Here is a 16,430-nt window from a genome sequence, read left to right on the forward strand (position 1 = left end):
AAAAATCTGAAAATCAGTTTTTGGACCCGCTTTTATAGCATCGTAGTTTAAAGCTGTAATTCATAGAAACTACGATTTTATCGTAGCAGTTGACAGCTCTGTTTTATACCATAGCAAGGAAAAATATTAAAGAAATTATAGCAAGGATAAATATTAAAGATTGTTCCTTGTTCAAAACAATACTGTATGTTATTAAAAATGTGACTCAGAATAAGAATGTATATTTTACCTTGCATTGAAAGTGGTATATGCTGAGAATACTGCTGATTCTTCATCTGCTTAACCATAGTGACAACCTAAAATTCAAAAATGATAATAAAACAACAAAGAAAAGAAGAAAAAAAAACAATAAGTACAGGTTACTCTCTCAAAAATACATGGGATAAAAATTAACTTTTTTTATCAGCTTCAATTAATAAATGGAGTGGCTTTACTATAATTTTCAACTGTCATCCTTTTAACAATTAAAAGAAGGATCTAGGAATTTAGCCACAAAGAAACATGAATTAGAAGGTTGAAAATAGCATTACTTTTTGGGTTTACTGAACGCTGAAACACCTTTTGGAATTTTTGAGTTTTTCTTCTGCTGCTAGTTGCACCAAACAAACTATATTTTTTAACCCATTTTGCTTGGAAGCTGAACCAAAATGCTTTTGTCAGCAAAATCGCCATTTTTGGAATTTTTTTTTTCCTTTTGGAAGCATTGATACATTCTTTATAACAATTGAGAGTACTTCATTATCACACAGTTTAGTAAATCTTTGATTAAAAAAAAAAGAATTTTGCCTATGTAGCAGAAATTAAGATAATTCTCTTTTGATATCATGTATGTTAAATAAATTTTGCACTACATAATATGCAACTACTTTGTTCATCATGCAAAGAACCTTTTTCCTTTTTTTTTCAATCAATGGACGCTGAGGAAAGGAAAACATGGCCTTTTGTGCAAAAAGTTTTTAGGATAGAAATTAATAGATAAAAAATTTAATTGAACCTCAGGTTCATCATTAAAGAAATCTTACCTCTGGAACTGAACAATTTAAATAAGCAGCAACTTTTTCCCATCGTTGTAAAGTTCCATTCGGAAATTTTTTCATAGCTTTCTTAAATTCTAAAACTTGGTTCTCAGTCAAAGATTCCATCGACCATGTTTTCTACACAAAAATATTTAAAAAAACAAATGTTAAGTAGTTAGTCACTACATACCAATTAAAATGTTCATAAAACGAAACATGTTTAAATATAATCAGTTTACTTCATGTTACTCCAATAAAGTATATTTCAGGCACTATTTTTTTTTTCTTTTCGCCCACACCCATAAAGATGTGAATTATTTTTCCTTATTCAATACAGTAAAACAAATCCCTTTTACAGTAATATACTAATCGTTAGTTCAATTTTTCAATAAAAATAATTTTATGCAAAAAATTTATTTTTAACAAATTATTCTTGCTCAGATTTAAAAGTAAATTAAAAATGCAAAATCACTCTTAACAAGAAATCAACTTCCTGATTTATTTAAGCCTTTCAGCACAGTTTGAAAATCTCAAATTTTTTTGAACTTTTTAAATTTTTACAGTCTTAATAGTAAATTAAAATATTCTATCTACCTTCTGCCATAATATCATAGTAAACATATTAGTTAACATTGTATATCTGTTAAATCAAACTCACTTTTGATTCCAAGCTTTCTTTCTCTACAACTGCTTGGCCATTTGTTCTTTCATTATCAGAACTTTCATATGAAGTTATACTAGAATAATCAGGTACTTTTGGCTTTACTTGCTTCCTGGGCCTCACACGTATTTCTAAAAATTCATTAGAAAAATACTATTAAACAAGATAACTAAAAGGAGAAGAATTTAAAAACAATGCATACACTCTTAAATGTCTTACATGACACAGAGTGACACAATGAGAAGCAATGGTGTGTTGCCTTATTTAAATGAAGATGACGGTTTACTATAACACAAAGTATTGAATGACCATGAATGATGCAGAGGGAAAGAACCAACGCTCTCGGGAAAACAGAGTGCGAAAAAATTATGTGAAAATGAAGCTAAGTGGTACATTCTAAGCTAACACAAGCAAAACATTTCTTGATTTCCACAATGAAGACAACAAATGCATCTTTTAAAAAATAATCATATTAAATCTAAGCCACACCATTCAGCGGTTGGTCATCGAAAAAATGCACCAGACTACTTTAGTTTTCTTTCAGCAACGAATTAAATTTTTCAGTTATTTAAATAATGTCTGTGACAATGTACTTTCTCTTTTGATTTCATAAACATGTATTGATTTAACTAGGATGTTGGTTACCTGGGACTTTCTATTAGCAATTTATTCTGGAAAACCAAATCTACTGTATCAATACTCAAAATGATTTCGCTTTTTTGTGTAAAAATTCTAAACACAAAATTAACTAAAAAAGAATTAAAACTATATATTTTAAACCTTTTGGATACTTTTCAGCAGATAAAATATTTATTATTTTACAACTCCTAATGGTTAAGTAACTTTAGAACCATTTTGGTGATAAGATAATTCATAAAGGAAATCATTAAATCTGATACCTTGCACTTCCTCTTCCTCTTCTTCAGGCTCAGGTCTTTGAACTTTAAAATAGTTCCGACAGGATGCTATGTAAGATGGGGATGACTTTATTACATGTATAAAAAAGTAAAACAACTGAACTGGAAACAAATCCTGACACCTGAAAAAGAATAACATATATTGACATTCATTGAAATATTGTTAGTTGAATGAGTAAGCTTATATCATACTGTTAAATTAAAATGTTAAAAAAAATTATAGTACAATATGCAGCAGATACAGACTACTATTTTTGGGGGAGGGGATCACGAAAAAGAATATAGGGCTTTGGGCATGAAAAATTTCTGAAATTGTTGGCTGTCAATGAAAAATATCAAAATCATCCAGGTATAAAGCATTTAGTAGTGCATTAAGGTTACTACTTAATTTCATAAAAAATGAAAGTAAGTAATATTTCAAACTTTCACTTTAAAAAATAGCTAATGAATTGAAAATATTGCTGCTACAAGTATATGTTCCGTAATCCGAAAACCGAGCAGTGCAAGCGATGTGTTTTGCTTGATCTTTTGGTAGTCAGATAAGTTATTTATGTAATAATTCTGCTATAAATTTACATTAAATGCATTTTTTGTCATTGTGTTTTTGTTAAACTTTTTGTTAATGATTTAAATTAGTTTCTGTGAATCTGAGATTTCTACTGTTCTTTTGATTTCTGTATTTTAACTACAGTTTCTCATCAATTGAAAATTTCAATCTCCTTTGAATTATTAAAATTTTTGTTAATACATAATTCATATTCCGTCAAGTAATTACATTGAGTGAAATAATTGTTTATGTCTAAATTCATTTTTTTTCTTTTTTTTTTTTTTGCATTTAAATGACTTATTTGCACTAAGATTTATTTCTTCTCTTACATTTAATAGTTTTTCCACTTTTTGTATTTATCCTTGGAAGTCCTGGTAGTAATATTGTGAAAAGATTTGCAGCTTATGTTTTAAATAAATTTCTTTTTAGCACATCGTCGCCTCAGAGCAACAGTAAGACATCTAATCCCAGGAACAACAGTAAGATATCCCACAGTTGCTCTGAGGTGACGACATGTGTATGCATATTAATTGTTTTCAAAGCAATACAGTTTATTTCTAAAGGGATATTTCTAAACAATATTTTCTGAAATTTTTATTATAAACATTTTTTGCCCTTGGTTGCAACAATAATCAAAATAAAAATGCCACAGCCTCCTAAGAAAAAGCAAGTAATGGTGAGACATTTCTTAAAGTCATAGTATTAAAAACAAAAATTATACGCGTTTAGCATCCAAAGAACTTCCTTGACATATCTTCTTCAAGCTGGCTGCAGAATGTTTTAGCACGATCAGCAGCGTGCTGGTACAGCTGATGACTTATAAACTGATTCAATAGAAGACATTGTTGTGGCTACATACTGATTTCATCATAATTTATGGGGAAAGAAAAGTTTTTAACAGACTTATATTTCAGCAAATGCTATTGGCGGACAGTTTTAGAAACATTATGTGTATATTCTTCAAATTTTATCTATGCTGTACTTCTAAAATATAAACTATTTTTACCAGGTAGGCTATGTTTCTGTAAGACTTCTTCAAATAAAGTTAATAGTTGTTTGCTAAATACTAAACTAGTATGTTGTGGCCATCACGAAACTTTCTTCTATATTTTTCCTTTTTCTGATCCCTCCCCATGCTTGACAAGGAAGCAATATTCCTAACAAAAACAAAATTACACATGCAAAAACTTGACGACCATCCCAATGTTTGAATTATTGTAAAAACAAAACAAAGAGCGAAAATTGAAAGTTACTTTAAAAGCCTTACTTGAATTAATTACAAATATTTTATTTATTAACAAACATAAGATGGCAACAGTTAAAAATTTTAAATCATTGAGATAATATTTCTGATCATTTCCATACAATTAAAATCACGAGAAATACGCAGACGACAATCTATTACGATTTATCTTTCTTATTGTTGCATTAATAAAACTATTTTTATTCGCAAAAAAAAAAAAAAAAAATCAACACCTCTTGGAGCGATTGGAGTCAAAATTGAACCAAAGCCTGTTTACGTATGGATTCACATATATTCCAAATTTCAACCAGAACGTAGCATTACTTCTTGAGATAGGGCACTCACAATGGAAAAAAAGAACGGGCGATTGCGCTACCCCCCCTTTTTAGCTGTTGACACCAAAATAATATCAGGTCTTATACCCACTAAGAGCTACTTGTCAAAAAAATTTTGTTTGATTCCGTTCGTTATTTCTTGAGATACAGCGGTCACAATTGACGACAAAAAAACGTTCTATAACTCAACCCCCGTTTGAGCTATTGACACCAAAATTGAATCAGCACCTGCTCCTGTTAGGGGCAACATATGGACCAAATTTTGTTTGATTCCGCCAGTTACTTCCTGAGGAATAGCAAGCATGCGTAACTCAAAAAACGTCCCATTGCTCCACCCCCCTTGGAGGAATTCGTGCCAAAAACCAATGGGCACAAGTTCACATAGGGGCACATATGTGTACCAAATTTCGTTCAATTTCATGCAGTAGTTTTTGCTGTAGAGCGGCCACAAAAAACTGGTCACACACAGACGTGACACACACACACACATACACACACACACACAGACAGACAGACATTTTCCAAAAATAGTCGAAATGGACTCAGCACACCTTAAAACGTTCGAATCCGTCAAAATTCGAAATTCGAAAATTTGCACGAATCCAATACTTTCTTCTATATATTAGATATAGAAGAAAGTAAAAACAGTGTATTATTTAATTAATTCTTTGAATCTTCCTGAGCAATCATTCACATCAAACCACTTTAGCAGCAAAATCATGTTTAATTCAGTAAAAAAAATATTATTTCAAAATACTTTGTCTTTATTCCAAATAATGAAACACACTTTTGCACACATTCAGTGATAATGCTTTTAACAAATGTTTAAATATACATTTTGAAAACCTAAAAAGATTAGAAGATAGTCAACAAAAGACTCAGGGCTCGTACTCAATTTCAGAAATAAAATGGAGGAGTTTTTAAGGAGTTTTTAAGGACTAAAATGAGATTTTGAAGGAGTACTTTTGGGCTGTCCTTAAATGAAAAGTTTTTTTCTACCTATTTGCCCCCTTTCCCTTTGGTCACAAAGTGTCACACTCACCTTCCTCCTTCTCTTGTTACATGTCATATTTTTCACAAACATACTGCTATAATAACTGTGTGATGTCGCTTTTTATCACCCCTTCTCATCCCCTTGTCACAATTTTATGAACCTGTCTCACCTTTCCCCCTTTTTACTATGTTCTCTAACTGGGTGCTGTGCCGTAGGAAGAAGTGAGGAGTGCCATGAAGTGTCCATGAAATCAATTTATATGCTAGGTGGGTTTACCAAATAGATCAATTAGGCCATTTACATTTTTTTTTTGGTATAGCACAGTAAAAAAACGCTAGCTTGTGAATTCATCGTCATCAGAAAGTCTAGTCTTCACCAGAAAAAAGTGTAGCAAACGTTATTACAGAAGTGTGATGTAAAAACTATCAGATTTTATTTTGTTGAAGTTTGGTTCACTGTTAGTGTTATATGAAGTATTTTAAATGACTGTCATAGAGGAAGATTATGTAGCCTTGAACTAAAAAAGAAGGAGTTTTGAAGGAGTTAAAAACAAATTGAAGAAGTTTGAAGGGCCCTTCAAAAAATTTCCTAAATGAAGGAGTATTGGAGGAGTTTTGAAGGAGCTTACGAACCCTGGTTGTTGTCAACAAAATTATAACTTTTATAATAAACAAAAAAAGCTTTTTATGCCATAAATAGGAAAAAAATACAAAACCTTTACTAATACCATCTTTAAAAAAGTTCAATACTGCTATAATTATGTAGAAGCCTAAATCTAACAACAAGGACGATGGTGTACCCGCTCAAATACTACAGAGCACCTTCAAAGAATAAGACACCCTCCCCCTCAAAAAAAAAAAAAAAAAAACCCTAAAAGTTTCCCTTTAAAAATTTCAACAGGGCAGTCTGTGCCCTGGCCCTATCCTTCATGAGCATCCCTGCATTATGATTAGCATAGCTGATTATTAATTAAATGTTTTGACAATAAATGAAAAAAAAAAACTTGCAGGAAAATGACCACATGGCAGGAATCCAAAATGATACTGTTCAACTGCAACCAGTAAAAAAAATATAAATAAAAATATAACATAAAATAAAAAGGATTAGAACATTAACTTCTTGGCATAAATCATCAACTAATTTAAAGCCATTAAAGAAACCATCATTTAAACGAACTGCTCCACTTTTTAAGATAAATTAGTCTTATACTCCTTGGAAATCAAATAGTTCTTAACAAGGAACAACACTCGGTTTTCTCTAAAATGCTTAGATCATTAATGAGAGCACCAGCAATAAACAATAGAATTAGACTTTCACATAAGTTTACGACACAACATCTGCTGAATTACTTTTCACTCGTTATATAACAAAACATCATTTTGAATCATGATTTATCAAAAATAATTTTAAAAAGCTTAAGGAAATAAGATGGAAAATAATATTAAAATAGCATTTCCTCTCCCCCCCCCCTTTACTTGTATTAAGTGTCACAGCAATTAATTTATAACATGTAAAAATTAAACCATCTTTACCTTGGTTTTTGCAGAGTTGACAAAACTTCCGAAACAGTAGCATCTTCATTTAAAGTGGAATTTTTCATTTTTCTCTGATTTTTATTTTTTTTCCTTATTTTGGACAGTACAACTTCCTCCTAAGATGAATAATCAAATAAATTTTAATTAACAGCCTTTTAATTAACAAACATGCATTCAAAAATATCAAACATTTGTTGATACACATAATCAGTAATCCAAAGGGGCGATACAGAAATAATTTTTGAAGGGGGTCTGAACATTCAAAAGTGAGCCCCCATCCCTCCCCAGCACACACACATACAATGTTTCATAATAAAATTTTCATGACTTTTTTTTCAAGTGTTTTTCTAGAATCCCTAAAGACCAATTAATCCACTTTTACGTACATAAATATAATATACTTTGAATATGGACATAAAACATCTTTTACATTTCAAGCCAATTAAATATTAAAACCTATATAATTTCACCGAGATGCTATAAAAGAAGTGGTTTTCATTAGGAACATTGTCATAATGATTATAACACCAGGGAAAGGTTATTATAAATAAACTCATACCTAATTTGCAACTTTAGTGATTAATTTGCTATAACTATAAAATACTGTGTAATTAAGAAGTTCATAGTTTCATAACATATAGATTTCATTGAAGAATTCAGAAACTTTCTTTGCAAATTCCAAAGCAGTTGCTGATTTGTTCTTAAAACCATGATATGGTTGAGATAATATTTTGATAATACATGCTGTTTCCATTACTATTATGGTTTTGCCAAGAAACTCACTAATTTCTTTCATTTTGCATTTTTTTATAAGCTGAAAAAGAAATTTATTATTTGGCAAATAGCTTTCTGGATCGAAATGACTCTCATAGGTAAGGTTACACACATTTATTTTTTTTTTTTTAAATGTTAGTTATTGCTCCATCTAAGAAAAATTAAGGGAAGAATCGCAATATTGCGTTCCCTTGAATTCGGAACCAGTGGGTTAAATGTATTCTGCCAATTCTGACTCCAGTACAACTTCTTTAGCAAACAAAAATGCTTTGATTCAAATATGCTTTTGTGTATTTTGTGTTCTTTTTTTTAAAAAAACAGTACAAAAATTTATGTATGTTTTAGAGAAGTTATTTAAATTTTTTAATGCAATAATGATATTAAGTATAATAATGAAATAATTAAATTAATTTATCCCCCCTTAAATCCCCCATCCTCTCCCTATCCCACACAAAAAATCCACTGCTGGCAATCCATAAATAAATACTTCTCCCAAAATTTATCTTTTTAAACAATTGAATTTGCTTCAAATGAAATCTATATGATTATCTAGAAATGAAAATGAGTAAGCAGTATTATAATTGTTGGCTTCATAGAAAACATCATACATAGCTAATTTAAAATAAGAAAAATCCAGAAATAATGCCACAAAATACAGACAGTAGATCTTCATTATACCAGACTAAAAGGGGATTCAGGTCTTCCGAATTAATGAAAGTATGGATTAAACAAAATAATCTAAAACTTCAGTCAAGGTAAATGAACAAACTACTGTACACAGCAAAAATTGTATTTTGAAGTCAAGAGAGTGAAATATGAATTTCCAATAAACTCAACTAATACTAACTACATAGCAAAAACAAAATTAATATCACAAAACAAGAATAAGTATGTGTCTGCATGCAATTAAAATAAGGCAGATAAAGAAAACCGTAAGGTAGAAGATAAAGCCATGAATTAACTTACAATTTCATACTTTTTTTCCCAATATGCAGACCAAGCAAATAAATATTGAGCAAATGTAGCAAGGCAGAAAAGGAATATGGACATTTCCAGCAGACCCATATTCCTAACACGTCTATAATAATATATTGGCACTCTCCAATCTGGCAATCCGGTCTTCAATATTAGGTCATACCTGAAAATGAAACGCAATCAACCACGAGAAAGATACATCTTTTAAATTGTAAAGCGTGTATTATGCATTTAAAGTTCACTAAAAATTTAAAATATGCAGTTTTTTCCTTGTAAAGAAAAAAGTTATTACAAATTTTAATAAATTTTTCTTTCATTCCGTTCATTATTTCTTGAGATACAGCAGTCACAATTGACGACAAAAAACGTTCTATAGCTCAACCCCCGTTTGAGTTATTGACACCAAAATTGAATCAGCACCTGTTCCTGTTAATACCAACATATGGACCAAATTTTGTTTGATTCCGCCAGTTACTTCCTGAGGAATAGCAAGCACGCGTAACTCAAAAAACGTCCCATTGCTCCACCCCCCTTGGAGGAATTCGCGCCAAAAACCAATGGGCACAAGTTCACATAGGGGCACATATGTGTACCAAATTTCGTTCGATTTTGTGCGGTAGTTTTTGCTGTAGAGCGGCCACAAAAAACTGGTCACACACAGACGTGACACACACACATACACACATACATACACACACACATACATACACACACACAGACAGCAGACATTTTCCAAAAATAGTCGAAATGGACTCAGCACACCTCAAAACGTTCGAATCCGTCAAAATTCGAAATTCGAAAATTTGCACGAATCCAATACTTTCTTCTATATATTAGATATAGAAGAAAGTAAAAAATGATTGGCATTTCTATTTTTGAATTTGGTTATCAAAGCAAAAAAATAATTTTTAAATAATTATTCACACAGAAAAGGACATGCAAATTAATGAATAAATCACAGCACAAGAATTGAATCAATATCTTTGTTCTTGAAAATAAAAGTAAGATTTAACAACGTTTTATTGCACAAAATTTGCAGATTACTGTAGAGATGTGTTTTGGGGTTTCAAGGAACTCTTTTTTCAATGCGATGAAGTGTTCAATGCAATGTGAAGGCATCTTTGCCTCAGATTTTGCTAAGCCAATGCTTAGACTTGGTACCTCCATTTACGAATTCCTGCTCTAAGGTTTTCCTGCTTTCTTCTGGTAGTAAAACTGTTAAAAATGGTTTGCCAAATGAAAAAGATTGGAAAATACCATTCTAAAGGAAAAAATTCTAGCAAAACTGTTAAATGAAACGGAAACAAAATATGCATGGGATTAGTTGATTGTGTGTATTTTAATTAGTATTCAAGCTAAACATACAAGAGTTTTTTTTTTTTTTTTTTTTTTTTTTTTTTTTTTTTTTTTTCAGAAAAAAAGCATAGTTACGAATGTAGCAATCAAATATTGCACTCAAAGCTCATAATTTCCTTAGTGACCAATGAAAAAAAATTGTAGCATTTGTTTGAAAATAAAATTTGTAAAGTATAACCAATTAATGCTTATATTTTAGGACGTAAAATATATTTAACTAGCAGCACCCGCACGGCGACGTGCTAAGAATTTAAAGGAAGTCCATTGAATAAAAAAAATCCAAGCCCCCTCCCCCCTCTCCTCCCTTCTGATGGGAAATGATCATTTTTCTTCAACTAAAATACATACACACCTTAAAAAAAAGATGTATTAAAATATCTTTGGAATTGAAAACTATTTGTTAAAACACATAAAAAGTTTAACAGCAGTTATAAAACTCTTGATGATCCCTTTATTGAAAAAGAGACACGGCTAATAAATTTTGGAATGAGTGCGGCAAAAAAGTGTATTTTATGCATGTATTCCTTATTGTGTAAGTTTAAATATTTTTTTCCTTCCAAAAATCAGAAATTTGATGTTCTAAAAAAAAACTTAAGAAAAAAAATCCAGCCAAAAATTTTGATGCCGCAACTTGTGCCATATTCCTCCCTGTGGACACCCCTACCGAGGGAGGGACTTAATAGTAAGGGAAATTTGATCGCATAGATCATGCAACACAATTACTACCAACTGATAAGCAGTGGTGTTACGAATCTTTGTGGAAGGGTTACACTAAAAGGTGACGTGAGATGGAGAAAAGTCTTCACAGAGTCGGAGTCCTCATAAGATAGAAATTGCCACTGTTGATAGTTCTATGTACGCCTTATCATGACTACTATCTAAACATCAACAATTATTTTTCATGATACATTGCAACATCATTAATATAAAATTAATTTTAAAACAACTTCATTCATTATTTATTTATCAGAGACAGAGAGTAATTAAATGCAGACTTATGAATAATGACTTTTTGTCAGCATGAGTGGAGAAATTTTACTAAAAGTTTGTAAGAAAGAGTCAATAAAAGATTTACGGACTTTAAATTAATAAAAAATTTACCAACATACGTTTTTCTCCTTTCATCATTACGTAGAACATCAGCAACAGCAGCAATCTAATAAAGATCAAAGTCAGAGGTCATTGTCTCAAAATAACTTTACTAACAACAGAAATATAGTTTGGAAGATTTGGAATTTGCTTAATTTTTAATTTTATATTCTATGCTACATACAATCTTTACAAAAAGATTTTTAAGCACCTAGACTGCCATGTCATCTGTTTACAGGGAATGAACATAAATTAGTAGTTGTCTTCTTTTCCTTCTTTTTATATTTTGGGGAATTAAAAACTTGAAGATTGTTTTTTCTTAAGCCGTCTTTGAATGTTAGTATTTCCTTTCAGAAACGTTCACTAATTATCATAAATTTACATTTTTCTATATTTATTTTAACAACTATTTCAGTTACTATTTTAACTCTAAATTTTGATTCCCAATTCAAAAAATTTTGCTTTAATTATTTTACCGCATTTCGGAGTAGCAATTTTTAAACATCTGCTATGGGTTTTCAATATTAATTATTATTTCCCAAACAGTGCACAATATAAAATACACTGAGCAGAAAGGCAAAATTAGTTTTTACAAAAGTATTCTTCTTTCCCTGAAACTTATAAATGAACACAATTCCTCAAATCTCAAGATCGAAATTCTCAGAACTCTGTCAATTGGCAGGAAAAAAACACATGTACGATTTATACAAGCCCCCCCCCCCCCCCCCCAACAAGAACAGCTTCACAAAAGGAGTTGTAAATACTCATAATTTCATAATTCCAGTAATATTCTTTTCTATTCTCGAATTTGAAAAACTTGCTGAATCCAATGTTACAGCTGAGCATTTATTTTGAAAATAATAATAATAGTAGTAACAATATTGCATTATTTCAATAAGCAACATTTCTCATTTGTCTGATTATTGATGAAGCTATTAAATACTTCACAATACAATAAGTACATTATAATATATTCCGTTACGTACATTTTAAATACTTAGTATGAGCCTGGATGATTTTTCATGTCAATTAAATATATTTTTAAAATTAAAAACTGAATCTAGTGTTTTACAGTATAAATTTAAGTTTGGTTGAGGAATGATTTAACTCTTGCTAATTTCAAATGTAAAAAAAAGAGCTAAAATTAATGAAAATACCTACTTTTTTATAAATATTTTAACTGATTTCAGTAAAATAATACAAAATGTAAATTATGTACCCATGTTTTTTTTTTTTTTTTAATTTTTGTTTTAACATAAAATACAGCACTAGAGTAAAGATTTGTCTGTTTTGGGGGTTAAAATATTTCACTGTTTTAAAGCTATTGTCTTCTTTACAAGGGCGCCCATATAGGGGGCAAGGGGGGCACAAGCCCCCTTGCCCCTATATGGAGGGGCACAAGCCCCCTCATTTCTAAGGGGGGCCCCTCCCCCTCTTAGAAATGAGAACTTCCTTGCTTTTAGTGCTTTTTTCTTTGCAAAAATGTAGAAAAATTTCTTTTCCAGCCATTAATGAATAAGTTATTGAAAATGTCAACTTTTAATATATTTAATCTATACTGAAATCGGTTTCCATGGGTAAAATATTCTGCTAAACCATGGGGAAAATTTTTGAACCCCCCTTAAAATTTTGCATATGGGCGCCCTTGCTTCTTTATTTCAATTTAATAATGTTTTTCAGTTATTTTTAAGAAACAAAATAGTCAAAAAAATTAGTGTATTCTTTTTTTTTTTTTTTTTTGAAATTATTATCACAGATAAGAAAGGGTTCATCAGAATTTATGAATAAGCAGCCATCGCCATCACTTGTATTCAAACACATGTTATGGGTTCTAGCATATCAAAACATAACTGGATATTTGGTTTGCATACCACATTCACCAGGTAAATTTGGATGAGACTGATAATATATTTCTTGGAGCAAGTACAAATGCTAAACAATCGAGAGAAAAATTATTATATAAGCTTTGTGCTTATGCATAATGATTGGATTGTATTAAAAAGCAAAATAATAAATTAAAAGCGGTAAGAACTTACCCTACGAAAAGTATCCTCTGCATTAGCTTCTTTGTTTTTATCAGGATGATACAATGTAGACAGCTTTCTATAAGCTTTTCTAATTTCACTCTGGGAAGCTTTCTAGAATTTGTTTTAAAAGACAAGATTAAAATCTTGATCATATTAATGATTTAGCAAGAACGAACATACACGCATTAACTCATAATATTTCAATAAAACACAAACAAAGTATTTAAACTTTGGCTTCTTTGACATGCAAAAAAAGTAAAACTATTATTTGGCTCCTTGTTGCCAGTTTATTAAACAAGTTGATTTGCAATATGTTTAAAAGGAAATCCACAAACCAACCTCCCACTGCTATCATCATCAAAGAAAGCCTCTACTTGCGCTTTTCAGAGATTAAAATCACTAACTTCGGTGGAGATCGTGGAACTTTCCCCATTCCCTTAAGGTCACCAAAGGATGTCTCCTACAATTGCCCTTTTAAAACTTCAAGTTTCAAAAATTTCCAGGAGGTGCCTTCAAAGGTCACTAAGTTAGCCTAAACTTGAAATTTTGAAAATAATTCGGTACAGAACGTCTCCTCCCCCCCCCCCTCTTCCCTTAGTTTCACCAAAATTGACTTAACTTGCAAATTTTGAGTCAGTTTTGAATTTTTTCCCGAGAGCTGGTCAAACTCCCCACCTACCCCAATTTTAAAAAATATCTCAGAGGAAAGCCTTTGAACAATCTTCTTTTGACAAAAACCGCGTTTTCAGGCTTAAATTTTAAAAACATTCCGGGAGAGTATGTCCTCCGATCCCGCACCCTCGTCCTACTTCTAACTTCTTCAAAGGTAGACAAAAATGGCATTTTTAGGATTTGTAGCTTTTGGTACACTTGTTTCTTCAAAGCAATAAATGGCACACATAGAATAATATGTAAAATGCAGTTACAAAACTTAAAATCAATATTAAACTGCTTTTTATGCTGTTCCAAAAGTGGGGTAGTTTGATTTTTCACCCGTTTTCAACTTTTGTGCAGGGAAGCAAAAATATTTTGAAACAGTCATATAGTAATTCAGAAAGAAGGCAAATTGTATCATTCATCCAAAATTTGGGAGCAAAATAGCACATTTTAAAGAATAGTGGATAAAAAATGTATTAGAACTAGATGAAATTTACTTTTTGAAGCAACAAGATGAATTAACAAGAAAAAAAAAACTATAATATAATGCGAAGTTCTTACAAAAATATCCCATTTTGTAACAAATAAAAGTTTAAAATAAAATGAACTTTTAGAAGATAAAAAAACTAAATTTACAACGCATGTTGAATCAAAAAGAAAAAATTTAATAACTACCCTATTTTCGGTAATAAGCGCCGCACCCGGTTCAAGCGCCGCATCGTAATATATTCTCAAATGAAAAAAAATTAATGTATGCGCCGCACCCGGTGTAAGTGCCGCACCCTCCATAAGCGCGCACAAAACATTAAACAACTTAAAAGCACAGTCAGTGGTAAAGAAAGCTGAATTAAATGTAAATATAATTTTTTTTGTTATTTCTCGTTAGTATTTTTAATTGCCATTTCAAAAGCAACTCTGTGAAGAAGTTCCCTAAAAAAAGAAAAGCCAAGAACGCACGAACGACTAAGTTGCTTGACTACCCCCGATCCAGAACCCCTATAACCGGAGAGGCCGACGCATCCGCCATTTTGGAGCAAGCTTACAACAGGGAAAGCTACCTTTATTGGCAATCATTCGCCAAACAGGGAACGAGAGAGTCAGAGAGCGACGATGAACATTGGCGACATTTTGGAGAGTTGGAGTCGTTTCTAGTCAGCCAGTAACTTCACAGGCTATTAATAATCCATTTCTTTTTTCTTTCTGCACCTGCTGGAAATCTGAAATCCTTTTTTGGGGCTGTTTGTACAATTAAGAGCCGAACAACCACCCATTTGACTCAATTTTACACATGCTAAAGCAATGTAAACATCAGCAGCAATGCTATCGCTACGAAGCACTGGATCAAGTTTGCTCCAAAATGGCGGATGCGTCGGCTCCTCCACTATAGGGGCCTTACCCGGATCAACCTACTTTTGTGAGCGAGGTGGTAAATTCCCTTTACAAAACTGGACATCCATCCCCCTCCCTTACTAGTACTACTTTTGCTTACAATGCCCCTCTCCCTGACTCCCTTCGCTCCGACGCGATAAGGCTTGCTCGTCCACGTGGATCAGCGTTTCTTTCCTGAGTGAAAGACGTGCAATCGCTGACTCACCTTCCCCCCCCCCCCTCTTTGCTTTACGTGTCGCCCAAGGTCAAAGTATTTCGCAAAATGAAAGGAAAAGATGTGGTGCCATCTATTAGAAGCATGTTTAACTTTTGTTAACTTGAAAATTAAAAAAAGAAGACTGTATCCGCCACACCCGTTACATGCGCCGCATTGGCATTTTTTTACTTTTCTTTCTTGTATGCGCCGCGACAATTATCCCCGAAAATACGGTGATTGAAAACTTTAGTATGCAGTCCTTTAACTATAATTCGCCTCGACATAGATTCTAACCAATCATTATTATATGCTAATAATTAATTTAAAGCTTTCTGTGATCAAAAATACCTGGATTTTCGAATTTAGGACATTATTTTTGATTAGTTAGCATAAAAATCTTAAAATTTAAGCGATGCTGCAGTTGTCCATTGATGATCTGCGCACAATGCACAGCAGTGAATGTAACTTGATATGAAGGACCTATTGATATCATACCCTGTCAGATTGAGGATTGTATAACTGCCTGAGATGGGTTCATTAGATAGTGAATAAATTGGTTAATTTTTAATCATTTATGTGTTTTTCAACCATTTGCATATATTCATCTCACCAGCATCACCATCACTGCTACTGAAATATTTTTGACGCTACGCATTCTTTCTTGGTGTTGCAATTTCACTTTTGAGGTGTGTATATGCTGGAACTCAGCTCCCAAATCG

General features: G+C 31.7%; 1 protein-coding gene across 1 annotated transcript in view; it reads right to left on the reverse strand.

The window, feature by feature from the left end:
* LOC129217106 (dnaJ homolog subfamily C member 1-like) overlaps window positions 1-16,430 on the reverse strand; it is a 51,815-nt gene that overhangs the window by 10,014 nt on the left and 25,371 nt on the right. Inside the window, exons 2-9 of the mRNA XM_054851353.1 lie at window positions 13,479-13,580; window positions 11,463-11,509; window positions 8,989-9,160; window positions 7,246-7,364; window positions 2,577-2,716; window positions 1,675-1,808; window positions 1,023-1,154; window positions 230-296 (exon numbers count right to left, since the gene is read on the reverse strand). Coding sequence (XP_054707328.1) covers window positions 230-296; window positions 1,023-1,154; window positions 1,675-1,808; window positions 2,577-2,716; window positions 7,246-7,364; window positions 8,989-9,160; window positions 11,463-11,509; window positions 13,479-13,580 — 913 coding nt within the window. The remainder of the gene's footprint in view (window positions 1-229; window positions 297-1,022; window positions 1,155-1,674; window positions 1,809-2,576; window positions 2,717-7,245; window positions 7,365-8,988; window positions 9,161-11,462; window positions 11,510-13,478; window positions 13,581-16,430) is intronic.

The sequence above is a fragment of the Uloborus diversus genome, chromosome 2, assembly GCF_026930045.1.
Source record: "Uloborus diversus isolate 005 chromosome 2, Udiv.v.3.1, whole genome shotgun sequence".
NCBI classification, from domain to species: Eukaryota; Metazoa; Arthropoda; class Arachnida; order Araneae; family Uloboridae; genus Uloborus; species Uloborus diversus.